We start from the raw sequence: 12,178 nt of genomic DNA on the forward strand, positions 1-12,178 counted from the left end.
ATATCTCTGTCTTTGCCCTTTTCTGTACCCCCTCCTGTACATGTAGGACAGTGTAACTGGTTTGTCCAAAAAAAATCTCACATCTTCTCTTCCTAAAATGCACTTTCTGTTACTGTGTCATCAGTAGCAAGGCACTAGGATAATTTTCCTGGAATGTTGTGTCCCTTCCTGCATGCCTCTTTCTTGTTCTTGATTTATTTTTTGTTTAATTTATGGTTTGGTTTTTTTTTTTTAAATAAGTAGTATCTGCAAGGCAGCCTGCAGCTTTACTTTCCTGGGGGTTTAGCATAATATGGGTAATGAATAGTGTCCTGTTTCAGGATGTCTTGAGGGAACTGGGTAGGATGGCCACAAGAACAGAACCATACCACCCAATGACATAAAATCTAAAATCTGTTTACTGAGCACAATGGCTATATCGAGGAGATAGCAATTTCTATGCTAGCATTTTATTTCTGCCACACAGACATGCACCTCATGCACCAGTCAGGGCTCCGTCCCCTCCAGGCCAGCTTAGACTGGCACCCTGAACCCAGTGGAACAAGACATGTCCAGGCTCTGCCTGATGGAGCAGCATAGCCCCTGCATGCAGTATTTGCACCTCAAGCTTTGCCTGCTGCATTGGGTTGGATGTCCCCTGAGGAACTATTTAACATTCTTTTGCACTCTAGATGAGATTGTCAGCATAAGCTGCCAATGGCCTCTTTAATCATGTAGCCCCAGGAGAATCTCCCAGTCTTTCTCCATACCTACTGGCAGCAGTTGTCACTGGGATTTCTGATACCCTCTGGTCTCCTGCCTAAATGTGTTACAAAAATGTGAAGTTAGCCACAGTTTCATGACAAAGTTCATCTATTGCTTCTTACTGTTTTCTGGCTTGTTGTGCATTAATCAGTTAGAGCTGCGCAGGTACTTAATTTTTAGTTTTTATATGGAGTAGTCACTTGCTAGATACCCATCTTTGCATTGTATAATAAATATATCAATATTAAAATAAGATTAAGTAGAAAGTATTAGTTTTGATAAAGTATTTCTCAGAATCAATGAGAAATTTATTTCAAGTACCTTTTTGAGAGCTACCAAGTCCTGGAAAGGACTGACTACTGGAGTACTGTTCCTTTCAAAGAAACATAACTCCCAGTTATTCAAAGCACCACTTAGCATTTATTATTTCATGTTTGAAAGAAGTTACTTTTCTTTCCCCTTTTTATTCTGTCGCAACATAGTTTCAAGTTCTAGGTTAACATTATGGGCTTGGTATAATGAGGCTTCTTTTATAGTCGAGCTCTTTAATCCCTTTCCTTTATGGCATCTATTTAATATTGTTGACCTAAGCTATCCCAAAGGAATTATGGCCTAATGTTATATTGTTTCAACTTTGCTTTAAATTATTGGAAGAAGAAAGTTTTATCATTATTAATTAAATAAGTCTTGAATGTGTTTTGCCTAGCAGATAAATTTGAAAAGCATTTGATTGCATTTTTAACGAAAGAGAGTAAGCCTGGTTCATAATGCCTTCATTTAGTGCAAGATTACAATCTGTTTCACTTAGTAATGTGTTTATTGTTATGCATTTAGTGTCAGCAATATTAGCAAAACTAATCTTGTACAGCTTATTGAATTCTTGCTTCATTTTTAATGGGTCATAACATTTAGAAGCATCCCGTATATTTGAATAGCAGCTTTAGATGCAGGTGACAGAAAAATCAGAGATTAGTTTTCTTAGTGCTACAGTTATCTATGTGTTTTAACTCACACAGAGTAGGAATAAGAATGTTAAAATGAATGTAGTTAGGTATATATTCTTTGATACATGAAGCAGGAAAGAACAAAAGTTAATAGTCGTATTATTTTTTAGTACATTGTCCAAGATGCAGAATTTTAAATTCACATAGCTATGTTCTTTTGTCAGGACTCTGTTCTCTGTGATCATTTTATTCTTACGCTGCATTCCTATCCCTGTGTTTTGCTTGTTCTTGGTTTATCTTTTCTGAACCTGTATTAATTAATTTTGAAGCAAAAAGAAATTTAGACCTGAAATAGACTTTTTAATTGTGCAACTACAGAAAGGGGAACCTAAGAAAAGTTCATATTTGTTCTCTGGTTATTTTTACATGGGATTTGAATGACATAGACCCTTCCTTTTGAACAATTCTGTATATACAAAATACCTTTTCCTATTTTATTGAAAAAAATCTCAACTGTCTTTATTTACTTCTCCTTTCACATGCTAGAGATTATCTTTTGTGCCTTTAGAGATATCCACCCACTCACAACTTTCAGTCTATAATTTCTTAATTGGGAATTTCTGCTAACTGTTATGTAGACATAACACTTTAGTGGTAGGCAGTGGGCAGGCATACCTGGAAAACTGTAGCCCTTAGAGACTGAGCTGGCTGCGAATGAACTAATATGTCTTCTCAGCTCAGTGGTGTGCCAAGACACTAGCTCATGTTCCAATAGTGGCATAATGACGTGCGACTTTTACTGGAGCTGGGGTAAATAGCACTTGCTGTTCAGCTTTGGGAATTAGCTTGGCTGTCAATCGATGGGGAGCTCAGTTCCATTGGTCGGTATTGGTACAGTGAAGCAACACGAGCACCAACTTCACAATATGTATATGTAGCTTAACTGACTGACTGAATGCAACTTTTCTGGAAATAGATTATGTTATGGTCCTTGGCCTACCATGCTATTTAAAAAGGCTTCTGGCCTTTTGTGTTGTTCTATTAGTAAAAAGGGTAGACAGAGCACTTGAGCTATTTTCTACAATATTTCTCTCAATGGCTGTTCAAACTTATCTCCCGGTGTCTAAGCAGAATCAATGTACACTCCTTTTGTATGGTATTCTCAAGTAATACATATAGATTACGTAAGTAAAAAAGAAACAGTATATGTGGCCAAGTGTTATGGTATAATACTTTAAAATTACAGTATCTCCAGAATTTTTAAGCTTTTGTTTAGACCTCCAACCATTTACACTTGGAGTGATAAAATGAAGTAGTAATCTGTATCTCTGTAAAAGGGATAACAGTCTTTTCTTTCTGCTATGTTATTTGTGTTTATAAATCTATTCAGGTTTTGGAGCAGGTTGAGTGATTAATTACCTAACAACATTTGCAATTACTGTTAAGAAAAAAAGAAAGAGTGAAATAATAGAGCAATGGAATTAGCTTCCTAATAAAAAGAAAAGTAATTTATCAATCCTTTTGTGATATGTTCCTCAACCATTATGCATATCTTTGCAAAGTGCTGTGATGAAAAGATAAAATTGTGGGAGGAATAGCATGACATTATAAGAAATGGAACATATTTTAAGCATTTTGTACAAATTATTTGCAAAGTTGAAGTACCTCTTTTGTTACAGAAATGTCCTTTGGTAACTCGTTATTTAGGCCTTTCACTTTCATTTTCAAAGGAGATGTCCACATTCTAACATGAGAAAGCCAGGACATGATTCAGTTGACTAAAATCTGTTCAAATTAGAAAAATCAGTTGATACACAAGAGGTGAAATTAGGGTCCAAAAGAACTTGTCCCTGTCAAGGAGTAGCTTGACTTTTGCACACAAATGTGGGCATAAACTAGTCATCATGACAGATTTTAACTTTAATATTTACGTGCTAGCTCCTCCAATTTCCACTGTATGTTTTTAGTCAGGAGTTTCTAGTTTTTCAGTTTGCCTCTTCCGCTGTTGCGTGGGAGTGCCCTATACTGTTGAGTGACAGAAATTGTTTGCCCAAAGGTGGCTGTCTAACTTTAAACGCATCTTGAATGGTATCCATCTGTCCTGGAATCCAACATATGATGGAGCTGGTGTTTTCCACATATATAAGTTTAGTGCCAGTGAAAAGTGTTTAATTTACAGCCCTGGAGATGGATATCCTCTCTCCGGTGAGCAGATGCCGTTTCAAAAGTGGCACCATAAAAAAAATCCTAAGCAATCAAATAGCTCCAGTCTTGGCCTGAATGGATAAACCTGTAGTGATAGAAGATATTTAGGTTTTATAGGCATGCACTGTTGAGAACAAAAGTTGTAAGGATGCTGGGGTATATTTACTGTCAAGTATAAAATGCTTGGTCCTCTTTGGAGAATGGAAATGTCAAGGGTTTATTTTTTGGATCCTTTTTAAAGACAAACTGATGACTGCTCGTGGTCTCTTACAAGATGATACCTGTCCATGTCCTTCTGGCACTCGTTCAGTGCCACATCTGCTGGGTGCTGGGCTATAGAAGATAGTTCTTGACCTGTATATAAACTGCGGTCTTTCTACATCATGGTGAGATATCATGTGGTCTTTACATAGCCTGTTAAGTTATTTAGGCTGTTCAGAGTAGTATATGATTTAGGGGAGAAGATTGTTTTCCTCTAATATTTTGACTACCTTATTGTAGGGGGACAAGCTACTCACTTTTTAATACTAATTTTAGTTCACTAGTGTTATGAATTAGATAATGCAATGAGGAATGTTTTTGATCTGGTCAGTGTATGGGTTTTGTGGGGTTTTAAGTTAAATCTTTGTGAAATAAATATGTTTTGTTTTCCAAGTTGACCATATTCCTCCACATTAATAATTTTTCAGTCCTCTCAGGTTTAGCAGTGGCAAGGAGGTAGATTATTTCCATTCAGTCCTTTTCCATAAAGAAGACTTGATAATACTGATTTGTCAAATCAACTATAATGTGCAAAATCATCTGTCTTTTGACTGAAGAAGAATAGCAAGTATAAAAATATTAGAGATTCCTAAACTGACAGGTATCACAGATTAAATTTTCTGTCCAATTTTTTCCCACTCATTTCAGGTTAAATGACTGTGGTAGCTTGAACATCACTGAATTTATAGAGAGAAGGAATAAATGAAAGTGCCTTGGTAATTGTGTGACAATGTGTGCTGTTTGATTAGCATTTGGGTTACAAAGTGGTGTGGCTTGCTGAACTTTTTAGAGAAATTGTCAACTGGTCACAATACAAGATGTGAATTCATTATGTTTTAATTGAGACTAGAAAAGGTCAGCAGTTAATCTTAAATTAGATTTCTGAAGAAGCCAATGGGGCTTCCAGAAGATTAGTTTATTCTAAAAGGTAGGACTTAAACAGAACAGTACCTTAGCAACAGTATATATTTACATGTGTATAAGGTCACCTTATCTCTGAGAAACAATCACTTTACTGATACTTCTGCATAATTAAAATGATTTATCTGCAGCTCAGAACCGGTGTTAAAATTTGCATGTGATAATTTAAAATGTAAGATAGGCTGCCTTTTCCCTGAGGTGCTGAAAATAATTAAGCCATATGTTGTGTAAGTGTTAGGAGAGAATAAGTTCTTTACAAAATGTATTGTCTACACATTTTCATACAATATAGTATGAGAGCTGCTTCCTTTTCGTTTATAGGCTAGTAGATCCCAACAGTGTCACAGCTGATTCCAGACCAAATCCACTTCTTTAATTTATGGAGGCTGAAAAATAGCAATTAGAGAGTTATGTTTGCTAAGGTGTCTGGATACTGTGTGACTCAGCAGGATGTTTCCATGCCTTGTTTTCCCTGCTGCACAGGCCTTTGGAAGCACGTCAAGGGAGAGTAGGCTGAGGCTGAGTCCACTTAGCTTTGCTCTGTCATCCTTTCTAGCACTCTCTGAAATGGAGACTCTTTACAGGAGGGATGGAAATTGCAAAGCCTGAATAGGTCTGAGTATGTGTAATTGCTGCCTCTCTTCCCTCTCACTTTTCTTCTGAAGTTAAAAATGCTTCTCTTGTAGCAGAAGGAAAATTTGAGCTAGGACGATCCTGCAGAACCCAGGCGACAGATTGCTGACAGTGGAGGATCTGGCTTAGGGACAGTGGCTTTACTTTCCCTTGGGAATCCTCTTACAACAATTTTATAAGTGTATAGTTGTTGAAGTTGTGATGTGCCGTTACTAATATTTCTGCCGTGGCATCTCCTTTGCCTGTCATAATGGAGTGTAGGTTTGCTGATCTGTGCTAAGTATATCACTTTGCGTTGCTTTTCATTCTGGAGACATTATTTAATGGCGTGCCACAAAGGGAATAGTTTAGTTTGTCTAAGTGTGATTCAGCCTGAGGTGGGAGAACTGATTTACTTAAGGAATGGAGACTGCGTTTGTGGCTGTGGGTTTCTGCTTGCTGAAACTGATTCAGAAAAATGTTCTTATCTTCCTTTCCTCCCATGTATCTTTCTTCTGATTTTTTTGAATATAATTCCTGGCTTCCTACTGGGTCTTCATTATGTACAAAGTACTGTAATGTGCTTTTAGTAACTGCCACAGCGGAAGAACCATCTTCCTGGATCATCAAGTCTTGTTTTCTGACACATAATACACAGTTATAATAAATTGGCATTTCAAATCAATATGCTGTTCTAGAAAAAATCCATGTTACCTGAATGAAAACTTAACCTGTTTATGTCTCCAACTATGTCACTGGATGGTTAGTGAGACAGCTACTGGCAAAAAAAACCCCAACATTATTTCTAATAACAAAGGTCTATTTGTGTGGTACTGTTAGTAAAGATGGGTGCCAGACCTGCAGCCACTGCAGTGAAGCCAGCCACCAAACATTAATATATTAATCATTATTACTGTAATGCTGCAAAATATTATGATTCCGTTAAGGAATTGTTAATTTTGTCCCTTACCTGTCCTGATAGCTAAAAAAAAGAAAAAATAAAAAAAATTATCTATTTCTGGTAAGTAAAATCTTCAGCTGATTAAAAAAGGGAAGTTTAGACAACAAAATTGAACAAAAATACTTCAAAGGAAACTCCAGATGCAGCCTTTAATATAGTACTGGCAGTTTGTCACCAACTTAGATAAGCAAATTTTCCATTGTATTTCACAAACATACCATAATAATTTTTGGTTTGTATTTTTGTTAACATTCAAAATCCAAGTAAAAATGTTGATGTTCTGTTTTTTTGGCCCCTTGCAGGAGTAACAACTGTGTTGACAATGACAACGCTGAGCATCAGTGCTCGAAATTCACTCCCCAAAGTAGCATATGCAACAGCTATGGATTGGTTTATTGCTGTTTGTTATGCATTTGTATTCTCTGCATTAATTGAATTTGCAACTGTAAATTATTTCACAAAACGAGGATGGGCCTGGGATGGAAAAAGTGTAGTGAATGATAAGGTAAGTCCTAAGGAAATAGCCCTATTTCCAGTCAATTGCACTAAAACAGCTGTAATGTATTTTTTTGATAAAATTGGCTATATATAAAAAAAAAAAAAGATGCTTTAAATCAAAAGAATGGAGATGTATCTTCTGTCCTGAACAAAAATATATCTGCCCTGATGTAGCTAATCTCACTTGGTCTCAATAATCCAGTTATCAAGCACATTGTTTTTTTATGTTGAACTGTCTGACTTGTTTCTTCACTCCTCAGATACAACTGTTTATCTGGTTATTTAGAAGATTTAATCCAGATTATATTGGTTGATCATGTTATTTAATTATGTTATATTAATTATATTATTTAATCCAATTGAGCTGGAAATAAGAAAAAAATTACAGAAAGATATAATATATATTAATTTTCCTGGTAACTAAGGATCAGAAAAACAACTGAATGCCCATATGTGTAAAAACTATTAACAACAGAATCTAGAAGTTTTGAACATTTTCAGTATTCTGAAATTTATCCCTAATGTTAAGTAGACATTAATTTTTAAAACTAATTTGAATAGCAGTTGTACAAAATTCTGAGTACTTCTTCACCTATGATGTATTGATGCTCTGAGTGTGCAGAAACACAGTCATGCCTTAATTTTCTGGTATTGATAGTTGTGTAGGTGTGATAGCATGAAGAAATTTTAACCTGGTAGAATTTCTTATTTCATGAACAGAGTGAACTGGTGATACGCCTAAATTTGTGTCAAGCTTTACAGTTTATAATTTTAATAACACAGAACAACTGTTAAAGCTGACTTGTTGTTTTGACTGACTGACTTAGTGTATTACATAATTTTGTGCTATCGCAATCCCCTATTCTACCAACAGAAAAGGATTTCTTCTGACAAAGAATACTCTGATTTCTGTGGTTCTCCTTAAAATAGGATAGAATATTATTTGTTTCCTAGACAATAATAGTAGATGTGAAGCAATATTTAATTAACTGATGGTTTCTCAGCACTTTGAATGCATAAAGCACAATGCACAACGAATCAAAATGTTCAGTTAATGGTAAAGGAGAATTAGAGGAAATGAGTACATTGTTTATAATTCCCTGTGGCTACTGGAAGGGCATGAACTATCCATAGCTTCAGGATCTGTTCTCTCATTCTAGAAGTAGATAGAATCACTACAAGTTTATCAGCATGTCACGAGTGAAGCTTTTCAGACTGGCACATTGCCCTGGCATTGTCATAATGTAGGGAGCCCTTATAAACTCTCCGATCATCCTTTGGCTGTTCCTTTAAATTAATATAACAGTGTTGTCTCATGGTCTTCGGAGTGGCAGCTGTTCAACAGTTAGGTAATATTCCTTGCCTAGGAATGACAAAATTAGCCATTCCATTTTAAGATTCATATACCGTTCACATGTCCAGTTCTCTATTTTCTTAACAAAACTTAACAAAAAGCTAAACTTTTAACATATTCATAGTTTCTCATACAAAAATATGGTTCATATTTATTATGCAGGTCTCACTAACGGTATTACACATACCTTTTAAAAACACACTAAGTGTGTCTGAAAGGAAGGAATTATAAAAAAATTAGAGTGTTCCTCTCATTATTTGATTTGGTAATTTGCTCTTATTTTTGCTGAATGCATCTCTGCATCTAAAGCCAGGCTTACTCTTCACCATATAAAGTGAAATATGTTTCCTCAGTGACAGTTGTCTGTGATCACGTTATACGGAAATTCCCATCTAAGTGCTGTCAATATGGAATTTGTCTCACAGGAAAGCATGTGCAAGGACAAACTACATATTTGATCAGCCCTTTTTCACACTCCAGTCAATAAGGAACAATGCTGAATTCCCACCCGATCCCAGATTTTCTTTTTATGTGACACCATCTCCTGAGACAAGGTATTTGGGGCACAACATCTAAGTAGGAAGATCTTATCAAGTTTTGTAGATGGCCCTGATAAATATCAAATTGGAGCTAATTTAAAACCAAAATTGGAAATTGGGATGCCTCACCGTGGAAGTAAAGAATTGGAATGCACCTGTGTGAGAAATGTCACAAGAATTCCCCCACTTGTGCCACTTCCATTAGATTAAAAATCAAACCAAACCAATACAACAGCTGATGATTTCTTAAATGAGCCAGAACTTAACTATTTCTTCATCTGTTTAATTCTGTGTTTTGTGGAAGATATGAATTTAATATTTATTTACCTGCTTCTAAATTATATATGGAGAGCCTTGCTTCCTGAGAAACTGAAATCCTTCCATTCTTTCCTGTAGGTTATTAGAAGTTCCTTAGTTTGGGATTGCTGCAAAACAGTGAATTTATAGCATTACAGTCTTACTGAAGAGCTAGCCTGTGTACCTATATATATGTCTAAAAACTCAAGCCTATACTCGTTACCTATACATCCCTGTATCTATGTATAGGCAGCCTCTCCATTGGACTGCCATTGGCTGAACTTTAGCCATTTGAAAGCATACACAATACCGTAAAAACACAGAACTGCTGAGGTTGGAAGGGACTTCTGGAGATCATTGAATTTAACTCCCCTACTCCAAGCAGGGTCAGCTAGGGACGGTTGCTCAGGATCATGCCCGGTGTTTTAATACGTCCAAAGATGGAGACTCCACAACCTCTCTGGGCAACCTGTTCCAGTGCTCAGTCATGCTCAAAGTAAAACAGGGGTTTTTGTATGTTTAAGTGGAATATTCTGTATTTCAATTTGTGCCCATTGCCTCTTGTCCTTCCACTGGATATCACTGAGAAGAGTCTGGTCTTCTTTACTCTCTCCCACCAGATATTTATATACATTGATAAGATTCCCCCCTGAGCCTTCTCTTCTCCAGGCTGAACAGTCCCAGCTCTCTCAACCTTTCATATTTCAGATGCTTCAGGCCTTAAATCATCTTTGTGGTCCTTCACTGAACTTGCTCCATTATGTCCATGTCTCTCTTGAACTGGGGAGCCCAGAACTGGATCCAGCACTCTGGATTTGTCTCACCAGGACTGAGTCAAGGGGAATGATCACCTCCCTTGGCCTGCTAGCAATGTAAAGCAGCCCAGGAGGCTGTTGGCCTTCATTGCTGTGAGGGCACATTGCTGGCTTGTGTTCAACTTGATGTCCACCAGGACCCCCTGGGCTTTTTCTGCAAAGCTGCTTTCCAGCCCATTAGCCCCAACCTGTACTGGTGCATGGGGTTATTCCTCCCCAGGTGCAGGACTTAAATTTCCCTTTGCTGAACTTCATTAAATTCTTATCATTCTATCCCACTTTTCTTATCTTCTGTTATTTTTTAGGTTCTAATCCCCATTTTCATCACTGTTATGCATTTTTTAAACAATACTTTCTGAAAAACAGAAATGGTTCTTAAGCTAGTTCTCAGCTCACTTCTGCAACTACTAGGCTGGAGTCCTTCTTTCTCTTAGTTGGAATCTCTTTCTGACCTCTGTGTGTGTGTGTCTATGTATATATACATGTAAACCCACACATATTTCTCCAGAATCTCTTAAAGATGTAGACCATTACTGAAATTCCTTTATTTATTGGTGGTATGTTATGAGATGCTCGAATAATAGTGATGCTAGATTTAGGTGGGAAAGATGGCCTAATTTTAATTTTATTACAATGCTGGGTAATGGTTTTTTTCCAGTCCACCCATTCACTCCTTCTAGTTCTCTTAACAGAGAACATTTTAAAGATCTTGCAATTCTGTTGTAAGGAGCCGGATACAAAGCAGCTAGAGAAAGACCAGCTCTTTTCCAGTTATCCTTACAATTGCAGTAACAGACCCTTCCTCATATAACTTCAGTAGGGCATTTGATGATGCAAGAGTCCATGTTTTTAGAGCATTCTTTTTGTTACCTGTACCTTCTTTTTGGATGGACTGGAAGTGTCTGTCTTTATATTTGAATTTGTCAGTGTGGTATTCCTGGTATTTATTTTAACATACTCACACATACTCATTTGTTTCTTTTATATTTGAAATGATGTTTTATTAAGTCTATTCTGGCAAATACACATTAAATATTTAACTTCATGCTGTCTTCCAATAGAAAAAAGAAAAAGCGTCTGTCATTAAGAAAAACAATGCCTATGCAGTGGCTGTTGCCAACTATGCTCCAAATATTACCAAGGACTCAGTGCTGCCAACCATCTCCAAGAGCGCTACAACTGCGGAACCCAATAAGGCAAAACCAGAAGCGAAGCCACAGGAAGCAAAGAAGACATTCAACAGTGTTAGCAAAATTGACAGAATGTCTAGAATAGTGTTTCCAGTCTTATTTGGTACTTTTAATTTAGTGTATTGGGCTACATATTTAAACAGGGAGCCTGTCTTACTTGGCTTTGCGCCATCAACCTAAAAGCTGAATTGCACTGAGGACTTCAAGCATCATTCTAATCAGATAGGTTGTTCGCTGTGTACAGTACGACTAATAACTGCTAATCTGTGAACCATTATGTACAGAGTGTATATAGATGTCTTATCTGTGTATCTCCAAAGGAGGGACACAGTGTTAATTCATGGGTCTGTAAACAGATAGCACCCATGGCAAATACAGCCAGCTCTTTAAAAGTTATACCCAGGAGAGTTCTGTTAAACTAGGATTCAAATATACAGAATTATATTCTCTCCGTACAATGAAATGAAGATAGGATCCTACATAATTATTTAGGAACAGTATTTTTTTAATTTAAAGTTAAAATATTTTTCTATAAAGTAACTAATTCTACTTTAATGAAAGAAACTGTCATTTAAAAAAGTGATTTTTTTAAAAAAGTGTAATTGTTTCATACAATAGCAGTACCCATGTACATAACAGAGTACGGAGGTCGTACGGTTCTACTGTTCACAAACATTCTGGATACTAGGTAGGCTGAAGAGGTAGTAAAGGCTACTATATGGCAAAAGCCACAAGCTTCTTACTTCTGTCCTGTTTGAAGTTGTTAATAAACTCTTCTAGTTGATTTCAGGGAAAAGCAAGTGTTAATCAAATTTCCAATATCAACCAACTTCCACT

The 12,178-nt window shown here is 36.5% G+C and overlaps 1 protein-coding gene across 1 annotated transcript in view; it reads left to right on the plus strand.

Moving 5' to 3' along the window:
* GABRA2 (gamma-aminobutyric acid (GABA) A receptor, alpha 2) overlaps window positions 1-11,754 on the plus strand; it is a 58,133-nt gene extending 46,379 nt beyond the window's left edge. Inside the window, exons 8-9 of the mRNA XM_009588164.1 lie at window positions 6,951-7,153; window positions 11,213-11,754. Coding sequence (XP_009586459.1) covers window positions 6,951-7,153; window positions 11,213-11,521 — 512 coding nt within the window. The 3' untranslated portion in view covers window positions 11,522-11,754. The remainder of the gene's footprint in view (window positions 1-6,950; window positions 7,154-11,212) is intronic.
* Window positions 11,755-12,178: the final 424 nt, after the last annotated feature.

Source organism: Fulmarus glacialis, unplaced genomic scaffold, assembly GCF_000690835.1.
Source record: "Fulmarus glacialis isolate BGI_N327 unplaced genomic scaffold, ASM69083v1 scaffold1392, whole genome shotgun sequence".
Taxonomy (NCBI): domain Eukaryota; kingdom Metazoa; phylum Chordata; class Aves; order Procellariiformes; family Procellariidae; genus Fulmarus; species Fulmarus glacialis.